Genomic DNA, 27,695 nt, shown 5'->3' on the forward strand with positions numbered 1-27,695 from the left:
TTCATTAAGATAAGCTATTACAAAAACCAACCTAAAGCAATTATATAATAAAGAATATTCCATGATACTAGTGAGAATTCATGTCCTTCCAGTGAGTTTAATCTTTTGTGGGAGTTTTAATATAATTACCCTCTTTATTCTTGCTACGTAGCTATGCAGACTCCTACAGACTTCTGGGTTAGGCCCAGTTTGACAGTTCTGTTCATTCTTAGATCATGGATTAAATTTGTCTCATGTGTTACAAGTAAACATCAAACAGATTTGTTCAAGAAATTAAGAACTTTTCCCTCTGAGAAGCGTTAATCCGCATAGCTTGATTGTTTACAGTCAATACTTATATGATTTAGATTGATACTATATACAAATTAGCATGGTATTCAGTTGGAGGTTTATTATGTGACGGTACATGCAGAACCAGTTAGAATATCTCTGTGGCATTCACAGAGTAGCATTCGTGAGTGGACCAAATGCTGTGCTAAGCTGAGTCACATAATATGGCTGGCTAGTTAGTAAAGCCTAGCAAAAGTGACAACTAGTACAGCTCAGATCAATGTCCTCAAAGCCAAGTTCAGGCCAGAGTGATCTGGTTTAGTACCTTGTGCCTTGCATAAGGTTGTGTTCTTTTTGTACCTTTAAAAGAGGGCTGAAAATTTCTTTTACACCAAATAATAAGCCATGTGCTGTAAGTCAACTAGTTACCAGGCTCCTGGTGTTCAGGCACCCTTATCATTGTGTGCAAAGTATGAGGTATCGGAAGTGCACAAGAATTTGGCACAGTTTGAAGTGTAAAGAGGAGAGTCCGGCAACAGTAAAAGCTGGGCATGGTAGCTTGCACTGTAAGTGCAGCACTTGGGGGCAGAGGCGAGAGGGTTACAGTGACAAAGGACAGCTTCCAGTGCATAGTGAATTCTAGGTGTAAGTGTGAGTGTGGAAGGGGAGAGAGGGAGGCAGCACAAAAGCGATAAATGGCCCCCTGAGTTCAGCAGGAGTCCCTGAAACCTGGTCCAGGGTTGGTGTGTGCCATCACTGGGCTTTCAGAGTTGCCAGCCCTGACCTCTTACTGTGAGGAATCCACTCTGTTCTTTGGTTCCCCTGATCTATTCTCCTTTACCTGTTTTGTTTATTCTCTTTCTCCGCTTGCTCCGAGTGAGCCCCAAAGCCACAGTTTCATTTCTGCTGAAGTTGCTGCTGCACCCACACTCAAACGTCCTTGACTGGAGTGACAAACCCAGAACTTATAAAATAACTTTAAGGCCATAAAATCTATAAATGATGTCACAAGGTACATATATTATGAAGCTCTTTGAAGGAAGAACTAACAAACACCTGTAGACAGTGTACTCTGGAGAAAAAGAATCCGTCAAATACTTAATTATGCGTTTCATCTTTTTACTACCACATTCTTTACCTGTTGATACAAATAAACCTGTTATATTTTCCTAATTAAGAAAAAGCTTACCAGTATACTTTTTGGGCAACTAGAATTGATTAAAATAATAGGTTTGAATTACACAGTCTCAAGGACAGAGATCAAATCCTGCTTCCTAGACTTGGCTGAATTGTAAATATTTATCCTAACTGTTGTTGATTGTATATTTGTTCCCTATTAAAATATTATGCAAATTTAGTTAATTGGAAAGTCAGTTTGCTCTCATTTTAAAAGATGGTGTGTGGTACTGTACAAAATGAAAGGAGACAAGAGCTGTAGGAGCCCCAGGCAGTAGACAGTAAGTCTGTCTTCCTGCAGGCCTCCCTCCCAGCACGCTCACGTGGTCTGTAAGGAGCAGCTGTCTAGTTTGTGTCTGTTTCCTGGGCTGTAGTTACCTTTGGATTCATAAGTAAACAGTATTTCATGGGATCACATTTCTGCCTAGATAGGGAACTGTGAAAATCATTGGTCTCAACAACTACTGTGGAATAAACATTTTTTTAATCCAGGAACTATGCACTAGAACACACTAAGGTACCATATTGTCTGGGCTGAGTACATAGATGGACGCCACAGGGCCCACAACAGTCAGGGCAGCACGTATGTAACTGTGGGACATGCTTGGCATTTCTTTCACAGCAAAGCTGTTAAATAGCAAACTGGTGTGTCCTAAGCCTCTCTGGTGCCTTTGTGGCAAAATCATTCAGAATCTTCTCTTGCTACTGTTTTAAATATTGCTAACTATGGTTGCTGCTGTGAACTATGACCCAGAGCTCCCTGCCGCCAGCTGGCTGTGCCTCTGGGCTCGTTCAGCAGTCCCTTTGCGACTCCCTCTACCCTCCACTGGCCACCATCTCTTCTCACCTCCGAGATCGCTCCTTACATCCCACATCTGTGGAGACTGGGAGCTAGTTGTCTTTCTGCCCTGCTTTATTTGAACTTAACATAATGTCCTCCAGGCTTAACCACGCTGTCACAGGCTTTTAGGGCTAAATAAAATCTCATTGTGTATATGGGCCGCATTTTCCATATTCATTCATTCATCAGAGAATGTTTAGGTTGATTTCTGTATTTTGGCTATCATAAACAACACTTCAGAGAAAACAGGAGAAACCTCTTCATGATAATTGTTTCTCTTCTGGATATATTCGTGGTAGTGAGATTCTCTGCTGCTGAATTAGTTCTATTTCTGGGGTTTTTTCTGTTTGTTTTCAGGACCTCATATATATACTTCCATAAAGTTTACATCCCCATCTGGTCCCTTCTTGAGTATTTTTAGGACTTTGAATGTTCTAATGAAATTAAAAATTAAAATAGTTACAGAACAGCTTCATGTGTATCAATGTGTGTAAAAAAAAGAAATCTATAGCCCTTATCTGACTACAAAGAATCTAAACCAAAGATTTTATTTTTTCATATTTCTGTTTAATGAGATGCTAAGATTTCATGAAACATTTCTAAATTAAATAAACTTTGAATTTTTCAATCTAATGCTCTTAATAACTTGTATGAGACCACTGTCTTCAAACCTAAACTCAACTTTTTCTTCAGTCACTTATTCCCATTTTCATCTTCCCACCTTATACTTTAAGTTTTGGATAATGATTATAACATTAAGATGACTAAAATATGGCTATCTGTAGGTAGAAAATGAATTTTACTTGTTCATGACATATTTAAGTGTAATCTAAATAAAGGTCTTTCTCCGAATCCCTGTGATCATCACACACAGACTTTTACCTGTTTGCACATTCATTGCTAATGTTTGCCATTTCAAATGTCCGTACCTTAAATTAAGCATTTATTTAAACTTTTATCATCTGTCACATTACTCTCAGCATTTAATATATATTCAGATGTGTCATCTTATGAAAGATCTTTGTCTTCACAGAATTCTACCGGCCTGTTAAAGCCACTGACAGTGTTTGTCACACTGTTAACCTCAGCACCTGTAGAGTGGCTATCAGCAGCTTTTGGTCCTGTGCCTTCTCTGTAATGATGTAGATCTGTCTCTCCTTTATTCTTTGCAGAGTGCTGCAGCAGCTCCCAGCCCCGTGCTAGGAAACATGCCCCCAGGAGATGGCATGCCAGTAGGTCCCGTGCCACCAGGGTTCTTTCAGGTACTCAGTCTTGACTAGGAATGTTACGGTGGAGGAGCTCCTGCTTGGTGTGGTTTAATGGTGATGAAGGAGGACGAGGCGGTCTCAGTTCCTTTAGTTTGGTTCTTAAGGCAAATGTGATGCTGTACAGCCAACTCTTGATTGTTCACGCTGGTTATTCATCATGTCCTTCCTCTGTTGGAGTATTCGTTATGACTAATATTAAACCATTTTATTTGATTAAGAAAGAAATCAAAGCGCAAATTAGACTAATAAGTTCACCATGGTGAATACTTTGTGGGAAAGGCATCTTTAACATGAAAACACTCATTTTCAACTGTCTGTATTTCTATAGACTAAGAATAATCAAGATTTGGCTGTATTTTCAAAAGTAGCCAAGTCATAATTTATTCACGTAATAAAAGTTGTATCAAATATTTGAAATCACCTTTGTGGTTTTTAGCTGGAATATTTATTAATATAATTATATAAAATTTGAAGATCAGATTTTCAATTTGTATTTAACATTTGAGAATTTCATTATTGCTTCTTTTAACAATGACAGTAATGGTTTTAGAGCTATAATACATCATTTTTTAATTTTATAGATTTTTATCTTAAATATGATAGAATTGTAACCCAAACCAACATACCGATGTAAATTCTGAAGACTTTTCTATATGATGAATTTTATAACACTCTTTGAGAAAATTAAGAATTTAGAAGTTAAGAATTAAAGGTGGAAGACATTACAGCAATTAATATCTAACACACTATCTTGTTAATATAGTATGTACCTATAAGCCAAATTGATATTTTGTCTTATTTTTAACTTCAGAATCCTTGATAGTGATTGGTTAGTAATTCGAACCATTAAGGTACAGAGATGAAAATGCAGAGATTAAATTGTAGATAATTTTGCAAAATAGACCTGTAGAATTAAAATAACTCATTTAGACCCTCAAACAAATCCTGCATGGTTAGGGAATATTTATTTGTCTATCTGCTCTTTATTATTACTGGAGTAATATGAAGGATGTAAAAGTCATGTTCTATCTTGAGACCCTAAGTATAAGTCTTGGTTATTAAACCATCGCCACATAAGCTGATGATAATAAGAGCTAACTTTTAATAATTGTTTTCCGGGGCTTTAGTCTAGTGTTCATGCTTTATATAGGCTACCAGTTCCCGCAACACCCAGCACCTAAAGTTTGGATTGTGGCTCTCTCAGTGCAGATGGAAACAGCAAACCACTGGGAAATGGTTTTCACAGAGAGTGACAGGGCTGGGACTTTAAATCATGACAGTCTCCATTTCTGCCATTGAGATTACCTGTGGGGGTTGATGGTTATCTATGACATGTTTTCAGCTCACCTTATTTCTGCTTTACACACTCAATTCTCTTGCCAAAAATGAGTTAGGGCTAGGGAGTATGTTGGATAGTCTTATCTGTTAGACAGTTAGGATTTCACCAAGAGGCACTGTTAAAGTGAAGGTTGGTTGGAGAGGAAGCAAAGTTTTGTGATAGAGCATTATACCAAAATTGATGAACTTATCAGGGTTAAGCCTCCTGCCTATTTTCTTGTAAGAGTAGTCAAAATGCTTTAATTTTCTTTAAATTATTCTGAGTATCTTTAGATTCCAGATACTGTGATATGTAAAAATCAGCATATACATTGTACAGCTGTCTGAGGCTCTTTGATTTCCTACAACAACAACAGCTTTAAAAATGAAAAAGTAAAGGAAACGTTTTGTGATGGCCAAGAAGAGAGACTGGTTAAGTCCTCAGGAGGTGGAGATGAATGAGGGTTAGAAAAACTGCCCAGAAAACAAGCAGAGGGAAGGCACATCAGAAAGTGGGCCATAACCAAAGTATGCCAGCAATAAAGCGAGCAGTATTGACGTGTGCAGGACACACACAGGAAGTGCAGGAGAGCAGGCACGAGGACCTCACATGGGATTGGGAAGCTGTGCTCTGCTCTGTTGAAGAGCCTGAAATGGTGTGGTAAGAGCTGAATCGATTTACCATGCTTATAGGAGCCAGCAGATCTTTGAGAAAGGCAGTGACCTGGTTGTGTAATTGATTCAGACTTTGTTCAGGCATCTATGATAAATGTGTTTATAACATCCCTGACATCAAAAATCACAGTGTGGTAAACTGAGAAAAGTAATTTAAGTATGGGAAAATTTGAAAATAGGTCTATTAGATTTGTAGAATGTACACTTAAAGCAAATTAGATCATCACACTCAGTCTTGGGAAAGGTATAGTCAGAAAAGCATTGTCAACATAGAAACTGGAATCAAAATTAATATCTTAAGATAAGTGAGAAGCTAAGCAAAGGAAACAGAGAGAAAGAAGAGTCAAGGAAAGAGAGATAATGACAGGAACCTGGGGGAAGGAGTAGGGACCTGGTGCAGGGATGGCTTGGGAGGCCTGAAGGCAGTCCAGGGTATGACCTCATCCTAAAGACCACACGAGCTGTCAAAGAGGAACATCTTTGCCTTTGCATCTAGAAGGGGGAAATAATTTCAACAGTGTTAGCCAGAATTCAGTTACTGAAAAATATGTCTAGAAGTGGAGACTATTTAGGAAATAGAGCTCAAGAAAGAGTCTTTCTAACAAGATCTGGGACAGTAGGGTTAGAAAGAAAGAGACAGTAATTATGTTTCAAAGGCCTCAGTTGATTTTCCAAATCAGTCATAAACGAGAAAAAGTTGCAAGAACTAAGGAATTTACTGTAGTTCCTATTTTGAATCTTTGAATAATTGCAGTATCTTTATCAATGTAAAGAAAATAGAAGATGGAAAAAAATCTGTATACATGCGAGTTATTTCTGTTCACCCATAAAGAATGTTTCAGCTCACCTCAAGGGCTTTCCCCATACACCCTGGATTTTTTTAATGATTTTAAAATACTGAAAAATTCAGTCAAATACTGAAAAGCTGATGTCTCTTAGTGATACAGTGATGAGGTCAGCTGAAGTGCTTCCTGACCAGTTAGAACTGGTTCTGCAGTATTTGGACTTTCCTCAGGACGCCTGTTGTTAGTGAGCAGGGGCTACCTTTCATACATAGAAGCATGATAATCAGACAGCGCAGGTGATCAGACTTGGTGGCAAAATACCAGTTTCTTCTCCTGTTTCCACAGACACTTTGTCTGAGAATGGTCCACATCTAGAAACTTTAAGAAAGAGAATGAATTTTGAGTTTGCAGATGAAAACACCCAAGTTCAGCACAGCCAGCAAGCAAGGTTCATTCTAGGAAAGGGCTACATCGAAAGCAACCATAGAAGAACAGGAGTGGAGGGCAGGCTGTGGCCTCCAGTGACGGTTCCAGAAGGCTCACTAGCAAGAGAGGAGATTAGGGTTCTCTAAGAAGTGAGTGTAGACTTAACAGGGAAACCCCAGCACTCAGAGGAGCTCTCAGCAGCTTTTCCCTTCTCAAGGTCTTGTAGCAGCTGGATTCTAAAAGGCTTGTTCCTTCTCCTGCAACTTACAGTTAGGTAGAGTGTGAGACTACTTCATTATCACAGGGAGAAATGCAGAACTTATGTGGGCATAGCAGGAATGGGGGTCCACCATAAAGAGATTAAAGTATTAGGATTAAATAAATAAAGTTAATAATTTATAATTAGCCTCCTAGGTTAAAGCATACATAGTTTTGAGTTGCACTCACTCTAATCATACTGTAAAACTTATGTTAAAAATAGTCCTTCTAAGTAGTCCTCCTAAATAGACACATGCATTTCCTTTATTCCCATTTACACCAAGAAACAGGCCTTCCCCCTTCTTCCATCTCTCTCTCCTTACTTCTCTCTGTCCCTCTCTCCCTCTCTTCCTCCCTTCCCCTCCTCTCTCCCCTCCTCTCTCCCTTCCTCTTGGTATCACTTAAATTCATTAACACGTGACATTACTACAAACTCTAAACTTAGGAATTCAAAACAAATGCAGCTAACTTTAATCCTGTAATTAATATGCCAGTCATTTAATATGTCCATTATTGAAGACAGTCCTTGGATTGTTGCCTTTCATTTTGAGACTTTGTAATCACATTATTAGTTACTTTCCTGTCATTTTGACAAAATACCTGGCAGAAGAAACCTAATGGAGGAAAAGCTTATTTTGGCTCACAGTTTAGAGGGACCAGTCCAGCACTGCAAGGAGCATGGCGGCTGTGGCGGCCCAGTTCATGGTGGTAGGTGCTTGCTATGTGCTTATTCACATCTTAGTGGATCAGGAATTAGAAACAACTGGACTTGGCTATGAGCTTTCAGTCAGGCTAATGTCCTGACCTCCATGACCCCCAAGCAGTGCCACCTCTGAGCACACATGAACCTATGGGTAGCATTTCTGATCCAAGCCATAGATTTTGTTTTTATTTAAATGGGAATGTAAGAGACCATTAAGTGAAATTTGTAGGATTAGTTTGGGCATGCAAAAGGAAGTGTCAATTTAGTAAAATAAAGTCATCTAAAGTAAGATAGATACTTATTTACTAGAGTCTGTCAGAGGCGTGGTTAGCATAAGAAGCGCAGGGACACCTGTTGTGGAACAAATAGATGATTTCTGAGCCACAATCCTAAGTCAGAACAACTGACTAACTGTGACCAGAGGAAAAGCAATAGAGCTGCCCAGCACCTCAAGTTTGGTTTTAGTAGGGGAAAAAATAGTAATGCATCTCATGTGGCTCAATTCAACAGTCTCATGGTATACTAAGAAATTTTCATTATAAATAGTACCAGACAATGAATATACATTTTGTATAAGCAAAAATAGACAAGGCATTAATGGCTGCAGCGTTATTGAAATAGGCAGTATTTCTTAGACCATTTTAGATGTTCTCATTCATGTACAGTGGTCAAAATAACTGAGTAAGTAGTCGAAATAAAATAAAGGAAAAACAAATACTTTTGTGTTTGGAAAAAAAGGATTACTTCTGTCTGCACTTTGTAAGAGTTAGTATTTTTGCAGGTTGTGATAAAGATTTTCCCATGACTTACAATAATTTATAGAGCATTAAGTGAGGGCCATTTCTTATTTTTAAGAGAGAGTGTTGTAGTTTTTCTTCTTCCTGCTCTTTACTGCAGAAAACTTCTACAACAGAAACTGAACTTTACTTAGCACTCTAGTAAATGGACACATCTTTTATTGAAAAGCGTGATATAATATTTTAATAGGTACTTATATTCATCATACCTGAGCTTATAGCTAATGTGGGATACGCTTGTAAATATTTGTTTAATTTGAATATAAACTAATATAGACTTGTTCGTTTTGCTCTGTATTATATTTTGCCAAAGTTTTTATCTTAGTACATTTATTATCTTATAGTCACTAAATCTTTCGCTTCCTTAACAGAAACCGTTAAGAACTAATAGTATATTGATGTTGGGTAGTATAAGTAAGGTTTTGAACAGATTACAGTTGTAAATATGTGTTGAAAGTAAGTGTACTAAGTAATTTAGTTTCAGGATGAGTGCTCATCTATAGTTTGTATTGAAGTTGATCAGAACTCTGCTGTGCTAGAAGACATAGGATTGTCATAGGATTGCCAGTCGCTTTGCAGGACCAGGGCTGCTTTGCCATCTAGTGGCAATGTAACAATGTCTCCATGTTAGGATTGTTTTCCAAATACACTGTAGCAAGCTGACCTGACACTTTGGCATAATAGTAATGAGAAAGAATGAAAAGGAGAGAGGGAGGGAAGAAAGAGAGGAGAAAAGAAAGAAAAAGAAGAAAGAAAAAGTAGGAAAATTCCTTTCTTCACAGAGTTATTGACTAGAAAAGACTCAATATCGATCACATAAACCAACTGGGTGGGGAATCAAAGTAAAACAATATTTTCAATACTTTGAAAACAAAAAAATTCAGACATGAGGAAAAACTCTTGTTTTTCTCTTGACTGAAAAAAATTAGAAAAAAAATTTCCAAAATTTACTTTTTAAATTTACATTATATCCCAATTACAGCCCTCCCTCCTTTCCTCCAAGTCTTGCCCTTGTAACCTCAACCCCCACCCCAATTTCTCCCCTTGGGTATCACCCCATCGTGGGATATCTAGTCCTGGCAGGACTAAACTTCTCTCCCACTAAAGCCAAACGAGACAGTCCAGCTAGGGGAAGGGGATCCAATGGCAGGCAGAGTCAAAGACAGCCCCTACTCCAGTTGTTAGGGGACCCACATGAAGACCAAGCTGGATATCTGCTACAAATGTGGAGGGGCTTAGGTATAGCCGGTGTATGCTCTTTGGTTGATGGTTCAGTCTACCCCCAGCTCTCCCACAAGACTCCCTCAGCCCTACTGATGTGTGGCTCTATGTCTCGGCATCTGTTTCCATTCGTTGCTGTATGAGGCCTCTCAGGAGACAGTTTTGCTGGATTCCTGTCTGCAAACACAGCAGAGCATCATTAATAGTTTCAGGGGCTGGCCTCAAGTGTGGGCAGTCATTGGTTGGCTGTCCCATTAATCTATGGCATCTCTGGGACCAGCTGGCAGCCTGGGATTGGAGAAGTTACAGGGAGTCTACGGAGTGACCTTAGTTGAGACTCCTACCGATGGGGGACCAGAGACTAAAGTAGCCACCTCTTATAGCCAGGCAGGACATCCAGTGGAGGGGAGGTGACATCAACCCACCCACAGAACCTTCAAACCAAAGTTTATTCTGCCCATAAGATGAACAGGAATTTAAAAAAGAAAGAAGGAAATTCTTTAAAAAATAAAACATTTCAGAGCTGAAACTGAAATTTTTTAACGAATTTTTTTCATTTCTTAAGTTTTGTATGTGCTTTGGTGTTTTGCCTACATATATGGTTGCATGAGGATGTCAAATCCTAGAACTGGAGTAATAGACAGGTGTGAGCTGCCACATGGATGCTAGGAAATGAACTGAGGTCCTTCAGAAGAGCAGCCAGTGCTCTTAACCACTCAGACCCAAGAAATAGTTTCTACCATCTCTGGGCCAGTTTCTTGGAGGTAAATATTTACTTGATTGCTACGAACAAGCCTCATGTTTTGAGATGCCTTTATCTATGCCATGTGTTCTGGTGTTTCCAGTCTTCCTGAATCAGCCACACCCACATCAGTACCAGTTGCCTGGTCCCTCATATTGTGAGACATCACAAGCTTGCCAGGTCCTTTCTAGTCTTTTCTGGATGTCAGTCCTGCAATGCTCTTCCTTCCAGTGATCTGCCTTTCCTTCTTCCCTGATACTGTTCCAGAGTGAGTCTTTAGAAATATAATTCTGGAGATGCCCCTTTCCTACTCTCCAGAAGTTGTACATGTTATCTTAAATCTTAACAAACCAGAAGTTCAGTTATTGTATCATTTCTTGGTTTTGTTGAGTAGGGTACTGGAAATACTAGTTGTTAATTAGAAGTACCCATGTGTGATTAACACTGACCTCTGCTATAAATGTGCCAGGAGCCTCGGACTGGCTCATGTGTGCTTCTGGTTGGCGGCTCAGTCTCTGGGAGTTCCTTGGGGTCTGGGTTAGTAGAAACTGCTGATCTTCCTATGGGGTCACCCTCTCCAGCTTCTTCAGTCCTTCCTTTGATTCAATCGTAGGGGTTCCCAACTTCAGTCCAGTGGTTGAGTGTATAAGTATCTGGATCTGTCTCAGTCAGCTGCTGGTAGAGCCTCTCAGAGGACAGCCATGCCAGGCTGTCTTCTGTAAGCACACCATAGCGTCAGTCATAGTGTCAGGCCTTGGTGGTGCTCCTCCCCCGTGAGATGAATCCCAACTTGGGTCAGTCACTGAACCACCTTTACTTCAGTCGTTTCTCCATGTTTGTTTTTGTAGTTCTTTTAGACAAGAACAATTCTGTGTCAGAAATTTGACTGTGAGTGAGCAATCCAGTTGCCTGTCTGTCTACCGGAGGTGGACTCTCCAAGCTCCCTCTTCCCAGTGTTGGGCATTTTGGCTAAGGTTACCTCCATTGAATCCTGAGAGTCTCTCACCTCCCAGGTCTCTGGTACTTTTTAGAGGGTATACCCATCTCCCACCCACTGAAACTGCTTATTTACGGTCATTCTCCAGACCCTCTGGGCTTCTCTCATGATGCTCCCCATACCTGATTCTGTTCCCCTTTCCTCTCCCCATCCCCTTTCCAACCCAGGTCCCTCCCTCCCTTTCCCCTTTTAAGTGGGATCAAATCATCCTCACTTGGGCCTTTCTGCTTGTTACACTTGGTACAGTCTTGGGTTGTGTCCTACATATTTTCTACATTTTGGCAAATATTATACCATGCGTGTCCTTTTGGGACTGAGTTACCTCGCTCAGGATGACATTTTTAAGTTCCATCCATTTGCCTGCAATTTTTAATAGCTTCACGAATAGTACTCCATTGTGTACATGAGCCACATTTTCTGTATCCATTCTTTTGTTGAGGAATTTTCTGTTTCCAACTTCTGGCTATCAAGGCTACTATGAACATTGTGGAACACATTTCCTTGTGGTATGGTGGGGCATCTTTTGTGTATATGCCCAAGAGTGGTACAGCTTGGGTCTTCAGGTAAAACTATTTCTAGTTTTCTGAGGAACCACTGAGTGATTTCTAGAGTGGTTTTACCACCTTGCAATACCAATAGCATCTTTGCCAGCATTTGCTATCACCTGAGTTTTTGATCTTAGCCATTCTGATTGGGCAAGGTGGAATCTCAGGGTCTTTTTGATTTTCATTTCCCAGATGACTAAGGACATTAAACATTTCTTTAAGTGCTTCTCAGCCTAGATTCTTCTGTTATGAATTCTATGATTAGCTCTGTGCCCCGTTTTTTAATTGGGTTATTTGTTTTTGTTTTGTTTTGTTTTTTGGTGGTAATATAACTTCTTGGGTTCTTTATATATATTTGATATTAGCCCTCTGTTAGATGTAGGGTCAGTGAAGATCTTTTCCCAATCTATGGGTTGCCATTTTGTCTTGTTGAGAGTGTCTTTTGCCTTATAGAAGCCGTTCAGGTTCATGTGGTTCCATTTATCAATTGTTGATCTTAGAACCTGAGCCATTGCTGTTCTGTTCAGGAAATTTTCCCTGTGCCAATGGCTTGAGGCTCTTTCCCCCTTTCTCCTCTATTAGATTGAGTGTATCTGCTTTTATGTCTAGGTTCTTGATCTACTCGGACTTGAGCTTTGTGCAAGGTGACAAATATGGGTCTATTTTCATTCTTTCTTCAAACAGACAGCTAAATCAGCACCATTTACTGGAGATTCTTTCTTTTTTCTACTGTATGGTTTTGGCTCCTTTGTTAAAAAAAAAATCAAGTGTCTATAAGTGTGTGTGTGTTTTTTTTTCTGGGTCTTTGATTCTATTCCATTGATCAACTTGTCTGTCTCTGTATCGATACTGTTTGCTCTGTAGTAGAGATTGAGGTCAGGGATGGTGGTCTCCACAGAAGTCCTTTTATACTTGAGAATTGTTTTGAGCTATCTGGGTTTTTTGTTTTTCCATATGAAGTTGGGAATTGTTCTTTCCATATCTGTGAAGAATTGTGTTGGAATTTTGATGGGCATTGCATTGAATTGCTTTTGGTAAGATGGCCATGTTGACTGTGTTACTCCTACTGATTTATGCATATGGGAGATCTTATGTCTGAAGTCTTCCTCAATTTCTCTCTTCAGAGACTTTACGTTCTTGTCATATAGATCTTCCACTTGCTTGGTAAGATCTACACCAAGATATTTTATACTGTTTGTGGCTATTGTGAAGCGTATTGTTTCCCTAATTTCTTTATCAGCTTGTCTATCACTTGTAAAAAGGAAAGCTACTAATTTGTTTGATTATTTTATATCCCACCACTTTGCTGCAACAGAAGGAACACTGTGTAATTCATTCTATGAAGCCACAATTACTCTGACACCTATTCCACACAAAGACTCAACAATAAAAGAGAGCTTCAGACCAGTTTTGCTTATGAATATCAATGTAAAAGTACCGAATAAAATTCTCGAAAACTGAATCCAAGAACACATTATAACCATCATTCACCATAATCAAATAGGCTTCATCCCAGGGATGCAGGGATGGTCTAGTATACAAAAATTCATCAACATAATACACTATATAAACAAATTCAAGGAAAAAATCTTAACTTTTAAAAAATTGTAAATATATTTTGATCAAACTCCTTATTTCATTCACTTTGAACTAGTGCAAACACAGGTCTAAGGAGGTGGAGACCAGTGGGTTTGTGGTAATGACCAAGCCTGATAGGGAACAGTATTGTATCCGTTGCTTTCTGGTATCTTTCTTCTTCATATTTTTAGGTTGAATATAATTTTATTTCCTATTATTATTTCTTTTTTTTCTTCTACACAACAGGTTTTATTATCCTCCTGAAATTCACCTTCTGATTGTTCCACATCCCATACCTCCTTTCCACCCTCCTGTCTCCATGAGGATGTCCTCACCCCACCCATGCCACCAGACCTCTAAACTCCCTGGGGCCTCCAGTCTCTTTGAGGGTTAGGTGCATCTTTTCTGACTGAGCCCAGACCTGGCAGTCCTCTGCTGTATCTATGGTGTGTTGGGAGCTTCATATCAGCTGGTGTATGCTGCCTGGTTGATGATTTAGTGTCTGAGAGCTCTCAGGGGTCCAGGTTAATTGAGACAGTTGGTCCTCTTACAGGGTCGCCCTTCTCCTTGGCTTCCTCCAGCTTTTCCCTAATTCAGCCACAGGGGTCAGTAGCTTCTGCCCATTGGTTGGGTACAACTATCTGCATCTGACTGTTTCAGCTGCTTGTTGGGTCTTTCAGAGGGCAGTCATGATAGACCCCTTTTTGTGAGCACTTCATAGCCTCAGTAATGGTGTGAGGCCTTGGGGTCTCCCCTTGAGCTGGACTCCACTTTGGGCCTGTTGCTGGATTGTCTTTTCCTCGAGCTCTTCTCCATTTCCATTCCTGAGTTTTTTTAGACGGGAACAGTTATGCATCAGAGTTTTAACTGTGGAATAGCAACCCCATCCCTCACTTAATGCTCTTTCTGCTGGAGGTGGGCTCTACAAATTCCCTCTCCCCACTGTGGGGCATTTCATCCAGGGTCCCTTCCTTTGAGTCCTGAGAGTCTCTCACCTCCCAGGTCTCTGGTACATTCTGGAGGGAACACCCAACCTCCTACTTCCCTGGGTTGCTTGTTTGCATTCTTTCCACTGGCCCTCGGGGCTTCAGTCCTGTTCTCCCACCCAGTACCAGATCATGCTCCTCTCTCCCCCACCCCCTGTCTCCTTTCCCTTCCAGGTTCCTCCCGCCCTCCCTCCCCCCTTGTGGTTGCTTTCTTCTCTGTCCCAAGTGGGACTGAATCATCCTCACTCGGGCCCTTTAGCTTGTTGATCTTTTTGCGTTCTGTGGACTGTATCCTGGGTGTTCTGTAATTTTTTCCTTCAATATCCACTTATTAGTGAGTGCATACCATGCATGTTCTTTTGGGTCTGAGTTACCTCAGGATGAGTTTCATTTTCTAGTTTCTCTAGGTTGATTATTTGTCCTATTGACAATGTCCTTTTTCTTATAGAAAGAAGCTTTCCAGTTTCATGAGGTCCAGTTTATCAATTCTTTTTTTTTTTTGTTTGTTTGTTTTGTTTTGTTTTTTTTGTTTTTTTTTCCAGGAATAAGGCTTTTTTTCTCTCTCAACTGTAAAATGATTACAACTATTATCATTCTACAATTTATGAAGTATAAGAAAACCTTTGGACCCAGTACCAGCTGGGTGATTTTTACACGGTACCAAGTACAGCTGCAGCATGTGGTCCTCCCTTGGCTATCTCTGGAACTCAACATTGTTCTGCTCTCAGAAAGCATTTTCCAGAAGATCATATTTCAGTTTTTCTGGTCTCCTCTTTTTTTTTTTTTTTTTTTTTTAAACGACTTTATTTTACAAAGCAAAGATAAATGTACAGATTTTAAACATTTTTTTGCTTAAAATTATACATTTTTGTCAGTAATGTTTTTTCAGACATTGAAATAATTTTTACATAAAACCATGTGAATATATTTTTTTCGTCAGAACTTGATTTTTTTCAAGGGCTTGACAGTATGCATTGAAAACCTAATAGTTACAATAAGCGTAAAGTACATGCAAAACAAAACGGAACATGGGAATAGTCAGTCTTCTTGTTTTGTAAATATATGTATATTTTTTTGTTTTCTTTATTTCTTGGACTTCATACAGTCTGTGAGTTGTTTCTGGGGGAGTGCAAGCCTCTGGGGTTAGCATCCCACTATCAGTGACTGCATATTATGTTTGTTCTTTTGTGACTGGGTTATCTCACTCAGGATGATATTCTCTAGATGCAGCCATTTTCTTAAGAATTTGGTTAAGTCATTGTTTCTGGTGGCTGAGTAGTATTCCATTGTGTATATGTACCACAATTTTTGTATCCATTCATCTTCTGAAGGACATCTGGGTTCCTTCCAGCTTCTGGCTATTATAAATAGAGCCGCTATGAACATTGTGGTGCATATATCTTTGTTGTGTATTGAAGTGTCTCTGGGGTATATGCCCAGAAGTGGAATAGCTGGGTCTTCAGGTAGTACTATATCCAATTTTCTGAGGTATCACCAGACAGACTTCCAGAGTGGTTGTATTAGCTTGCAACCCCACCAACAGTGGAGACAGTTTATCAATTCTTGATCTTAGAGCCTGAGTCATTGGAGTTCTCTTTAGGAAATTCCCCCCTGTGTAGGAAATTTCCCCGTGTCCATGCGTTCAAGGCTCTTTCCCATTTTCTCTTCTATTAGATTGAGTGTATCTAGTTTTATGTTGAGGTCATTGATCCACTTGGACTTGAGCTTTGAGCAAGGTGACAAATATGGATTTATTTTCATTTTTCTACATACAGCCAGCCAGTTACACCAGCACCATTTATTGAAGATCCTTTCTTTTTTCCATTGTATATTTTTGGCTCTTTTGTCAAAGATCAAGTATGCATGGGTGGTTTTATTTCTGGAACTATAATTCTATTCCATTGATTGACCTGTCTGTCTCTGTACTAATCCCAGGCAGTTTTTATCACTATTACTCTGTAGCAGAGCTTGAGGTCAGGGATGGTGACTCCCCAGCTGTTCTATTATTGTTAAGAATTGTTTTTGCTATTCTGGTTTGTTTTTAAAATTTTTTGGTTTTTGCCTTTCCAGATATTTGAGAATTGCTTTTTCCATGTCTTTGAAAAATTGTGTTGGATTTTGATGGGGATTGCATTGAATGTGTAGATTGCCTTTGGTAGGAGGTCCATTTTTGCTATGTTAAATTCTTCCAATCCATGAGCATTGGATATCTCCATTTTCTGAGATCTTCAATTTCTTGTTTGAGAAAGGTATCTTATTTCATGAGAGAGTTATTGTCATACAATTGTCTAACCTTGTTTGGTTAGAGTTACCCAAAGATATTTTTATAGTTTTGTGGCTATTGTGAAGCGAGTCGTTTCCCTAATTTCTTTCTTCACCTGTTTATCATTTGTATAAAGGAAGGCTGCTGATTTACTTGAGTTAATTTTATATCTGGCCACTTTGCTGAAGTTGTTTATTAGCTGGAGAAGTTCTCTGGTAGAATTTTTTGGGGTTGCTCATGTGTACTATCATATCATCTGCAAATAGTGATACCGTTATTCCTTCTTTGCCAATTTGTATCCCTGTGAACTTTTTTTGTTGTCTTATTCTTACTAGCAGTTTGAGTACCTTATTGAATAAATATGGGGAGAGTGGGCATCCTTGTCTTGTCCTTGATTTTAGTGGGATTGCTTCAAGTATCTCTCCATTTAATTTTATTTCGGCTGTTGGTTTTCAGTAAATTGCTTTTATTATGTTTAGGTATGAGTCTTGAATTCCTGATCTCTCTAAAACTTTCTAAAGGAAGGGATGAAATGCTTTTTCTGCATTTAAGGAGATGATCATTTTTTTCTTTGAGTTTGTTTATATAGTATATTGTTTTAACGGATTTTCGTATATTGAACCTACCATGCATCCCTGCGTTGATCTCTTCTTGATCATGGTGAACGATGATTTTGATGTGTTCTTGGATTTGGTTCGAAAGAATTTTATTGAGTATTTTTGTATCAATATTAATAAGTTAGATTGGTCTGAAGTTCTCTCTTTTGGTTGGGTCCTTGTGAGTAATTATAGCTTCATATAATGTTTTAGGTATTGTTTCTTTTGTTCCTATTTTGTGGACTAGTTTGAGGAATATTGGTATCAGGTCTTTTTTGAAGGTCTGATAGAATTTTGTACTAAATCCATCTTGCCCTGGGCTTTTCTGGTTGAGAGGTTTTTCATGACTTCTATTCCTTATGAGATATGGGCCTGTTTAGAAAGTTAATCTGCTCTTGAATTAACTTTGGTATGTGTTATCTGTCTAGAAATCCATCCATTTTATCTAGGTTTTCCAGTTTTGTAGAGTATAGGCTTTTGTAGTAGGATCTGATGATTTTTTTTTAATTTCCTTTATTTCTGTTGTTATGTCTCCCTGTTCTTTTCTGATTTTGTTTATTTGGATACTGCCTCCCTGCCCTTTAGTTAGTATGGCTAATGGTTTATCTATCCTATTGATTCTCTTAAAGAACCAGCTTTTGGTTTTGTCCATTCTTTATATTGTTATCCTTGTTTATATTTGGTTAATTTCGACCCTGAGTTTTGCTATTTCTGTGGTCTACTCTTGGGTGCATTTGCTTCTTTTTGTTCTAGAGCTCTCAGTTATGCTGTTAAGTTGCTAGTGTAAGATCTCTCCAGTTTCTTTACCAGGGCACTTAGTGCTATGAATTTTTCTTTTAGCACAGCTTGTGTCACATAAGTTTGCGTATGACAACTTTGTGTCAACATTTTCATTAAATTTCAGAAAGTCTTTTTTTAATTATTTTATTGGATATTCTCTGTATTTACATTTCAAATGTTATTCTCCCCCTTCTATCCCCCCTTCTCTTCCACTTGTTTCTATGTCGGTGTTTCCTCTCCCGATCACCCTTTCCACCTCAGCACCTTAGCATTCCCCGACACTGGGAAAATGAGCCTTCACTGGACCAAAGGCCTCTTCTTCCATTACTGGCAGACAATGCTATCCTCTGCTGCATATGAAACTGGAGCTATGGGTCTCTCCATGTGTGCTCAATGGTTGGTGTTTTAGTCCATGGGAGTTCTGGGAGGTATGGTTGGTTGATAATGTTGTTCTTCCCATGAGGTTGCAAACCATTTTAGCTCCTTTAGTCCTTTCTCTAGCTCCTTCATTGGGGTTTCTGTGTTCAGTTCGATGGTCAGTTGCAAGCATCCTAAGCTGTATCTGTATGACTCTGGCAGAGCCTCTGAGGAGGCATCCATATCTGGTTCCTGCCAGTAAGCACTTCTTGGCATCAACAATAGTGCTTGGGTTTGCTGGCTGCATATGGGGCAGATCCCCAGGTGAGGCAGTCTCCAATTGATCTTTTCTTCAATCTCAAAAACTCTTTAATTTCTTTATTTCTTCCCTGACCATTGAGTAGAGAATTGTTCAGTTTCCTGGGGGTATGTGGGAATTCTTCCTTGTTTGTTTGTTTGTTTGTTTGTTTTCTTCTGTTATTGAAGACCAGCCTTAGGCCATGATGGTCTGATAGTATGCATTGGATTATTTCAATCCTCTGATATCAGTTGAGGGTGGTTTTGTGACTAATTATGTAGTGGATTTTGGAAAAGGTACCTTGAGGTGCAGAGAAGAATGTGTATTCTTTTGTTTTAGACTGAAGTGTTCTGTTAAATCCATTTGGTTCATAACCTCTATCAGTTTCTCTGTGTCTCTGTTTAGTTTCTGTTTCAGTGACCTGTTCATTGTAAGAGTGGTGTGTTAAAGTCTCCCACTATTATTGTGTGGAGTTCATTGTGTGTTTTTGAGCTTTAGTAATGTTTCTTTTATGAATGAGGGTGCCCTTGCGTTTAGGACATAGATGTTCATAATTGAGACTTTCTCTTGGTGAATTTTTCCTTTGATGAATATGAAGTGTCCTTTCTCATTATACTTGGTAACTTTTGGTTAAAAGTCTATTGTATTGGATATTAGGATAGCAACTCCATCTTGTTTCTTGGGACCATTTGCTTGGAAGACCTTTTCCCATCCTTTTACTCTGAGATAGTGTTTGTCTTTCTTGTATGTAACTAAATGCTGTATTTGGTTAGCATATCCAGTTGTTAACTTATATCTTTTTATAGGTGAGTTGAGTCCATTAATATTGAGAAATATTAAAGACATATGACTGTTGGTTCATGTTTTATTTGTTTTGTAGGTGGCTGTATGTGCTTGTGATTCTCTCCTTTAGGCTTTTTGTAAGATGCTTAATATCTTGTCTTTTTTTAAAGCATTCTTTTCTTTTTTTGAACAACTTTATTGTGAAAAACAAAGATAAATGTACAAATTTTAAGCATTTTTGTATAAAAGTATACAAATACATTTTTGTCAGTGCTTGGTTTATTTTTTAAAGGTTTGATAGTGTGCATTGAGATCTTACTAGTTACAATGATCATAAAGTACATGTAAAACAGGTTGTAACCTGGAATTAGTCAAAGTTTTCTTGGTGTGTAAGGATTGAACATAATGGTTTTTCCTTTTTTTTTTTTTTTTTCTTTTCTTTTCTTGAACTTCATATAGCTTGTGAGTTATTTCTGGGGTGTTCAGAGCTTTCTGGCATTAGCATCCAATTATCAGTGACTGCATATTATGTCTGTTCTTTTGTGACTGGGTTATCTTACTCAGGATGATATTCTCTAGATGCATCCATTTTCTTAAGAATTTCATAAAGTCATTGTTTCTGATAGCTGAGTAGTACTCCATTGTATAAATGTATCACAGTTTTTGTTATCCATTCACCTACTGAAGGACATCTGGATTCTTTCCAGCTTCTGGCTATTATAAATAGAGCTGCTATGAACATTGTGGTGCATGTGTCTTTGTTGTGTGTTGGAGCATCTCTGGGGTATATGCCCAGAAGTGGAATAACTGGGTCTTCAGATAGTACTATGTCCAATTTTCTGAGAAACTGCCAGACTGATTTCCAGAGTGGTTGTACCAGTTTACAACCCCACCAGCAGTGGAGAAGTGTTCCTCTTTCTCTACATCCTCACCAGCGTCAGCTGTCATCTGAATTTTTGATCTTGGCGAATCTGGCTGGTGTGAGGTGGAATCTCAGGGTTGTTTGGATTTGCATTTTCCTGATGGCTAATGATGTTGAGCACTTCCTTAGATGCTTCTCAGCCATTTGATATTCCTCAATTGAGAACTTTTTGTTTAGCTCTGTACCCCATTTTTTAATAGGGTTGTTTGGTTCTCTGGTGTCTAGCTTCTTGAGTTCTTTGTATACTTTGGATATTAGGCCTCTATCTGATGTGGGGTTGGTAAAGATCTTTTTCCACTCTGTTGGTTGCCGTTTTGTTTCCTTGACAGTGTCCTTAGCCTTACAGAAACTTTGCAATCTCATTAAGTCCCATTTGTCAATCTTTGACCTTAGAGCAGGAGCCCCTGGTGTTCTCTTAAGGAAATTTTCTCCTGTGCCTATGTGTTCTAAGGTTTTCCCTACTTTCTCATCTAATAGTTTCAGTGTACCTGGTGTAATGTGTACCTTCCTTGTGTTGGAGTTTTCCTTCTAGGATCCTCTGTAGGGCTGGAGTGTTAGATAGATAGTGTTTGAATTTGGTTTTATCCTGGAATATTTTGGTTTCTCTGTCTATGTTGATTGAAAGTTTTGCTGGGTATAGTAGCTTGGACTGGCATTTGTGGTCTCTTAGATTCTTTATGACCTCTGACCAGACTCTTCTGACTTTCATAGTCCCTGTTGAAAAGTCTGGAGTAATTCTTATAGGTCTACCTTTGTATGTTACTTGGCCCTTTTCCCTTGCAGCTTTTAATACTCTTTCTTTGTTCTGTGCATTTCGTGTTTTGATTATTATATGAGGAGAGGATTTTCTTTTCTGGTCCCATTTGTTTGGTGTTCGATAGGCTTCTTCTACCTTTATGACCATCTCTTTCTTTAGATTGGGGACATTTTTTTATGGTTTTGTTGAAGACATTTTCAGGTCCTTTGAGCTGGGAATCTTTATTTCCTCTATCCCAATTATTTTTGGATTTGGTCTTTCATTGTGTCCTGAATTTCCTGGATATTTTGTGCTAGAAACTTTTTATGTTTTGAATTTTCTTTAACAGTTGTGCCAATCTCTTCTATAGTATCTTCTACACCCAAGATTCTCTCTTCTATCTCTTGTATTCTGTTGGTGATGCTTACATTTGTAATTCCTGACCTCTTTTCTAGGTTTTCCACTTCTAGGTTTGCCTCCATTTGTGTCAGGAGTCATTTCATAGCTATGTTCCTTTAGGAGAATACTAGCATTAGGCTTTTTCCTAGGCCCATTGTTGGGCTAGAAGAAATCTTGGCTCACATCTGAAGAAACCACACCAAGCCAACATGATTCCATGTAGAGAAGTTTAATAAAAAGGCGAGACAGGGGTGGTTGGATGTCTGAACTGGTGTATGCTGGGAATGTTTGGCTGTTTCCATGGCAGTGGATGCACTGGGTCCCTGTCACCTGTGGGTGGCACCATTGCTGAGAGTAGGAGCTGTCCTAGTGCTAGCATCCATGACCCATCTAGTCTCACATTCATAGTCATTTTAGTAGTATCATGTACCAGTTCCATCTCATTGAGTGGAGCTCAAATTCAACCAAAAAGTAGTTACTTCCATAACAGTTGCAGCACTGTGGCACCTCTACATCCTACAGATAGGTCACTGTTGTAAGTTGTAAGGTATGGAGGTGGCAGTTCTAGTTATGGTTTTACTGCTCTGAATAGACACCATGACCAAGGTAACTCTTTTAAAGGACAACATTTAATTGGGCTGGCTTACTGGTTCAAAGATTCAGTCCATTATCATCAAGATGGGAGCATGGCAGCATCCAGGCAGGCATGGTGCAGGAGGAGCTGATGGTTCTACATCTTCATCTAAAGGTTACTAGCAGAATACTGGATTCCAGGCAGCTAGGATGAGGGTCTTAAAGCCCAAATCCACAGTGACACACCTACTCTAACAAGGCCATACCTTCTAATAGTGCCACTCCTTGACCCAAGCATATACAAACCATAACAGGTGTTGAAACCGGTGATTATTTTTCTTCTGTAGTAGCATACAAAGTAGCTTCTCACACTATGACTACTATTCCAGTCAGTTGGAGTGGAGCTTCTAGTTGGAAACCAGATAAATATCTTTATGTTTGATGACATAAGTAAGGTGATGTCTTCAGCAGTAGGGCCGTACCAGGTTATTGTGAGTAACCAGAAGCCTTGCTAATAGTTGGTGATATTTGGAGGGGTCAAAGTGGTCCTTTTGGACAACAGCTCAACAAGATATAGCCCATTCCTGACACTGAAGGTTTACTTGATGGTATAAGATGTGTAGATATGGCATTGTCTCCGAAGTATATGGTGATCCTGTTTAAATTCCTTTCATGTGCATATATATGTCAGGAGGCTTCTGTAGTAGCAGGTTTTAAAATGGCTGTTCAGAAGGCCGTTAGTGTTACTTGTCCCATATTTCTTCCTTTGCCCTGCCTTCCTCACCATCCCCCTCCTAATTTTCCTGTTTGAGTTTATCCTTCATCTCGTTATAGCATTGTACTCGATTTCCCCTTTCTAGGAAAATCTCCTCTCCCCTGCTCCCTTGCTAGCTATCTAGCCTCTGCTGTGATCTAAAGCTGAAAAGCTAACATCACATACGAGAGAAAATGTGCAAAATTTGTCTTTGGTCTGGGTTATCTCAGTTAGGATAATTGTTTCTAGCTCCATTCATTTGCCTGAAAAACTTAGCTTTTAATTTGAGTCACCCTTGTACTTGATCCTAAGCTGTAAATATCAAGTATTTATTTTTATAATCAGATATGTAGTGAAGCCAATTGGTCTTTATAAGTGTGTGGTTACCTTACTACCACACACTGGAAATAAGTGTGTATATGTACGTGTTGGTACACTAATGGATATAAATCGACTTAATTAAATTACCAAATTTTAATGAATTGCTGTTTCATCATTTATGTGTTATGTATATGAGAACAACCCAGTCCTGGTTCATAAGTCTGTGAGGCACACCTATATGCAATGGTTGTGTGGTAATAAAGGCTTGAGAAGTACTCTCTCATCTTGAAAAGGCCCATAATGTAAGTGACCAATTTTGATGTTTAGAATAAATCCATAAATAATCATCCTGCTTATAACTGCTGTATGGGATTAGCCTGCCAAAAACACATCAAAGAAACTAGATTTGTTATTACTTTACAGTTATTTTAATTAAGTGTTGATGAGGATAGAAAGTCTAGAATGCGGGGAAGATAAACTACATACTTATGCTGATCAGCAGAATCTGCCAGCACAAGTATGCCATTTGTGAGCTAAATTAGTTTAGTACTAGTTGGAATTAAAATGTGTTAATCAAGAGTGCCTTATTCACTGGGCTGTCCGTGGTGTCTGATGGAGATGCTCATGAAAAACAGAAAAGAAACTAAACAAATAAGATGAGGAAATTGTAAGAGCTCTTTAGATTTATTTATATATAACTTATGCATCACACTTTTCTATAGAAAACCCAAGCATTGCATGGAATTATAAAATATGTAAACATCTGTATATAAAGTATGACTATGATAATCTGTCACACTCCACTAATATTTTCAAAGAAATATTCCCTGGTAATGTTTTTTATTGGTAGCATATAACTTCAAAAGAGTTCATATGTTTAGGTTCAGTTTAAGTAAAATATAGAATAGGAATCTACATCGAAAGGACCATATAAAGAGAATTTAATTTATAAAATAGATACATAAAATAGTATTTTGTTTTAAAAAGAATATTGTCCTTTTGTTAAACCTTGTAGTGGATATATTTTGGGTTCATTTCCAGAATTTTGAATAACTATATCCTGATAGATTCTTCATTTTCTAAAAGTATGTTTTATAGATCTAAAATAATCCTTTGTCATAGAATCATGCTGGACTCAGGACGTGCTTAGTACATTACATTGACCAAGCTAGAGAAAAGATTGAAACTAGGTTAAGCAGTGGCTCCTCGGGACCAAGTCATATAGATACTTAATCATTACATGATTAGTAAAACTTTGAGAACAATTAATATTTTCCAGAGCATTTTTGTTTGCATCTCATATTTTTTATCTAAATGGTTGTGGTATATAAACTACATTTTATAAATTAACCTTTTCTTATGTGTCTTTTTTGCCAAAGACAATATATTTGAAGAAGACAGAATATTCAGCATCAGGACTGAAATGCTGAGTTTTAGTGGTCACTTCTTTATATTAGTAGGTGCTCTATATTTTTTACAAGAGAAGGGAGATTTTATACAAAGCAGCCAAGCTTTGTCTTCTCTCCAGTTAGTCCCAAGCCTTCCATCAGTGCTGTTCACGACTCAGTTACCAACTCCTATGTGGAGCCAACCAGATGTTTGCTGGGTTCCTTCTATACCTTCTCCCTAGAGGGCACTGCCTGCTGCTTTTTCTTCCCTGGGGAACGTCATAAGTCACTGTGTTTCAGTGAGCAGTTTTATTATGGTGGTAGCACTCTTCTAGTCCTACCATGCCCATTTACTGCACCCACCCATGTTCTATTCTGTGTCAGCGTTTATCCATGAACAAAATTAGACATGCCCAAGAGATATATAATATAAAAACTCTACTCAGAATGTATAAGGGAAGAGAGGAAGAGCTTATTAAATTGTTTTTTTTTTTTTAAATTGTGCCTTTCTTTTAGTCTGGTGAATCAAGACCATGTGCTAATTAGTCTTTATATGTAAATTAACTTGCTTACTGGAGATACCTCTGCCTTTTCAGCTTTTCTGTTTGAGTGGTGGCTGGGGGAAAGAAGGCCACATTAAGTGGATGCTCACACAGTTGCTGGGGTATGAGGAAATGCTAAGTCAAGCAGTTTGTTTGTGGCTGGTTGGCCATAAGAATGATAGATACCCCACCCCCAGTCTACATTCCTGATCCAGGAGCAGAGGCAGAGTCTGCAAAACTAAAATTGCAGTTCAGAAGTTTGATCTTTGGTTTCCTTTTATGAAAAGGGGTTGACTTAATGAATTCTAAAAATTGAAGTTTTTTTGCTTTAAAATGTTTCCAAAAAAGCATGCTAAAAGTATTTTATAGGTCATATGTTGTTATAATTTGTCAGAATAAGGAATAAATGATAATCTTCCTCTTAGAAAGCAGTTTAAAAATTCCAAACAAATATTTCTCGGTAGAATATGAAATAATAATCTATTCAAACTTAGTGACATTTATTCTTAAATAATTTTTGGTTCTGCATGACATAAGTCTACTCTCTGAAAGGCCCTTGGCGGCAGTGAGTATACGTATGCTCCTACGTATATGTGTTGTCACGTGACATTCTGTCACTGCACTTACATATTTTTATAGCCTATATTTGTGTGCTTCCTAATTTCCTGTAGCCCATTTCCTTCAGATTTAGTCTATCTGGGGGGCTATGATGAAAATACTGTAGAATGGGCGATTTAAGCAACAAACTTATTCCTTATTTGGGCTTAGGATAGTTCACTTGAGGAGTGTTTCTGTGGAATACATGAAATTCAGTTTATTAGCACACAGTTAGCCTGGCATAGGGGCAGAGACCTAAAGCCCCAGCACTCAGTGGGGGAGAGACCTGAGAATCCTAAATTCAGAGTCATCTTCATCTCCATAGCAACCTTGAGCTATAGAGACCCCATCTCCAAAAATAAAACAACCAAAACTCCAGGCAGCCTTATGTTCAGTTCCCTTCTCAAGGGGCAGACCTGTCAGAAGGGGGAGGAAAACAGTCAAACCTCTGCTCCTTTTTAAAGACAGCAAACTATTTGGGAAAGTTCTACGATACAGAGAGATTCCCTGCAGCCCCAGCTTCAAACATCTTTATACTGGGGATTAGGTTTCATCATGAGAATCCTGTGGAGACACAAACACCCAAAAGCACATGTTAATAGTGGGAACGGGCAGAGAGAATCTAGCTTATGAGAATAGCTTCCCTGTTAGAATGCAAGCTAAACTGTCATATGCTACAAAGAACCTCATCTCATGTGTGGCCCATTCTGGAAACGTAAAAAATCATTATCTAGATTTTCAGTCACCAAGGATAGCATGTCATCCAGTAGGGCTGACACAGTGTGGCTTTCAGGGAAGGTGCAGCTTATAGGTAGGGTTTTGGGGGTGTTTGGTTTTGTTGTGTTTTGAGCTTTCGTTGGTACTTGACATTTGGTGAAGAGAACATCCTACTTGTTCCAAACTAGAGGACTGATGCACAGAACCTTCTCCAGAAAACCATTTCCCAGTCTAATTATCAGCTTACAAGCTTTGGCGAATCCAAGGAAAGAGAAGTGATCTTTACCTGCTTTGTTCACTGGCTGACCCCACCACCGAGAACCTGTGCCCTTGTGAACACTCAGAAAATTGGGGGATCCCATTTGCTATGCCCTTAGATTAGGAGTGCCCTGCTGTCCCCAATTGATCTTCAATGCCTCATTCCTTTTCTCTAGAAAATATGGTCATTTTCTCCATCTCCTGGATAGAGATGGCTCATGCCTTTGAAACCTGCTTTTGTCCTTGGCCCCTCCCCATTGCCTGCACTTCAGGTGTCTACAGCAGCACACTGTACTGATCTTTGGATTTAAAGGCAAAGTAGAAAGGACCCACTTCAGAAGCATGAACTCCTTGTTTTGTAAAGGATTTTAAACAGAATGTGGTCCTGCTTCCTCATTTTAAGTTTAAGAAAACTTATAGCTCAAGGCCATCCTCCTAATCAGCGATGCTACAGGGTTTTTTCAGATACATTAAAAGTAACTTTTCCTAGGGATTTGATGTCCTACTTAAATTTAAAAAAAAAATGAAACAACAACAAAAAACCTGCCTCAGAAATAAAGAATAAACTTATTTTTAGAGCTAAGGAGCCTTTGAAGAACATGTTTTTCCTAAATTACAAATTCATAAAGTACCATCATGTATATTAATACATGTAACTAATACTATTGTACCTATTGACCTAGACCAGTATTTTACCATAGCATAATTGAAATTGACTTACTAGTATAAAGTACAGTTGACCCAGTGCAGACAGCTTGATCCTGTGGTGCTGTGTTTACATAAGCTAACTCATTAGACAGTTAAGACTTACATGGCTAACTAGCTA

General features: G+C 38.7%; 1 protein-coding gene across 4 annotated transcripts in view; it reads left to right on the forward strand.

The window, feature by feature from the left end:
• SSBP2 (single stranded DNA binding protein 2) overlaps window positions 1-27,695 on the forward strand; it is a 226,015-nt gene that overhangs the window by 153,208 nt on the left and 45,112 nt on the right. For 2 of the 4 annotated variants that reach the window (XM_080924702.1, XM_080924703.1), the window contains exon 5: window positions 3,460-3,549. The exons of the other annotated variants lie outside the window; for them this stretch is intronic. In XM_080924702.1, coding sequence (XP_080780828.1) covers window positions 3,460-3,549 — 90 coding nt within the window. The remainder of the gene's footprint in view (window positions 1-3,459; window positions 3,550-27,695) is intronic. 4 annotated transcript variants of the gene reach the window in all.

Source organism: Micromys minutus (assembly GCF_963924665.1).
Source record: "Micromys minutus genome assembly, chromosome: 11".
NCBI lineage: Eukaryota > Metazoa > Chordata > Mammalia > Rodentia > Muridae > Micromys > Micromys minutus.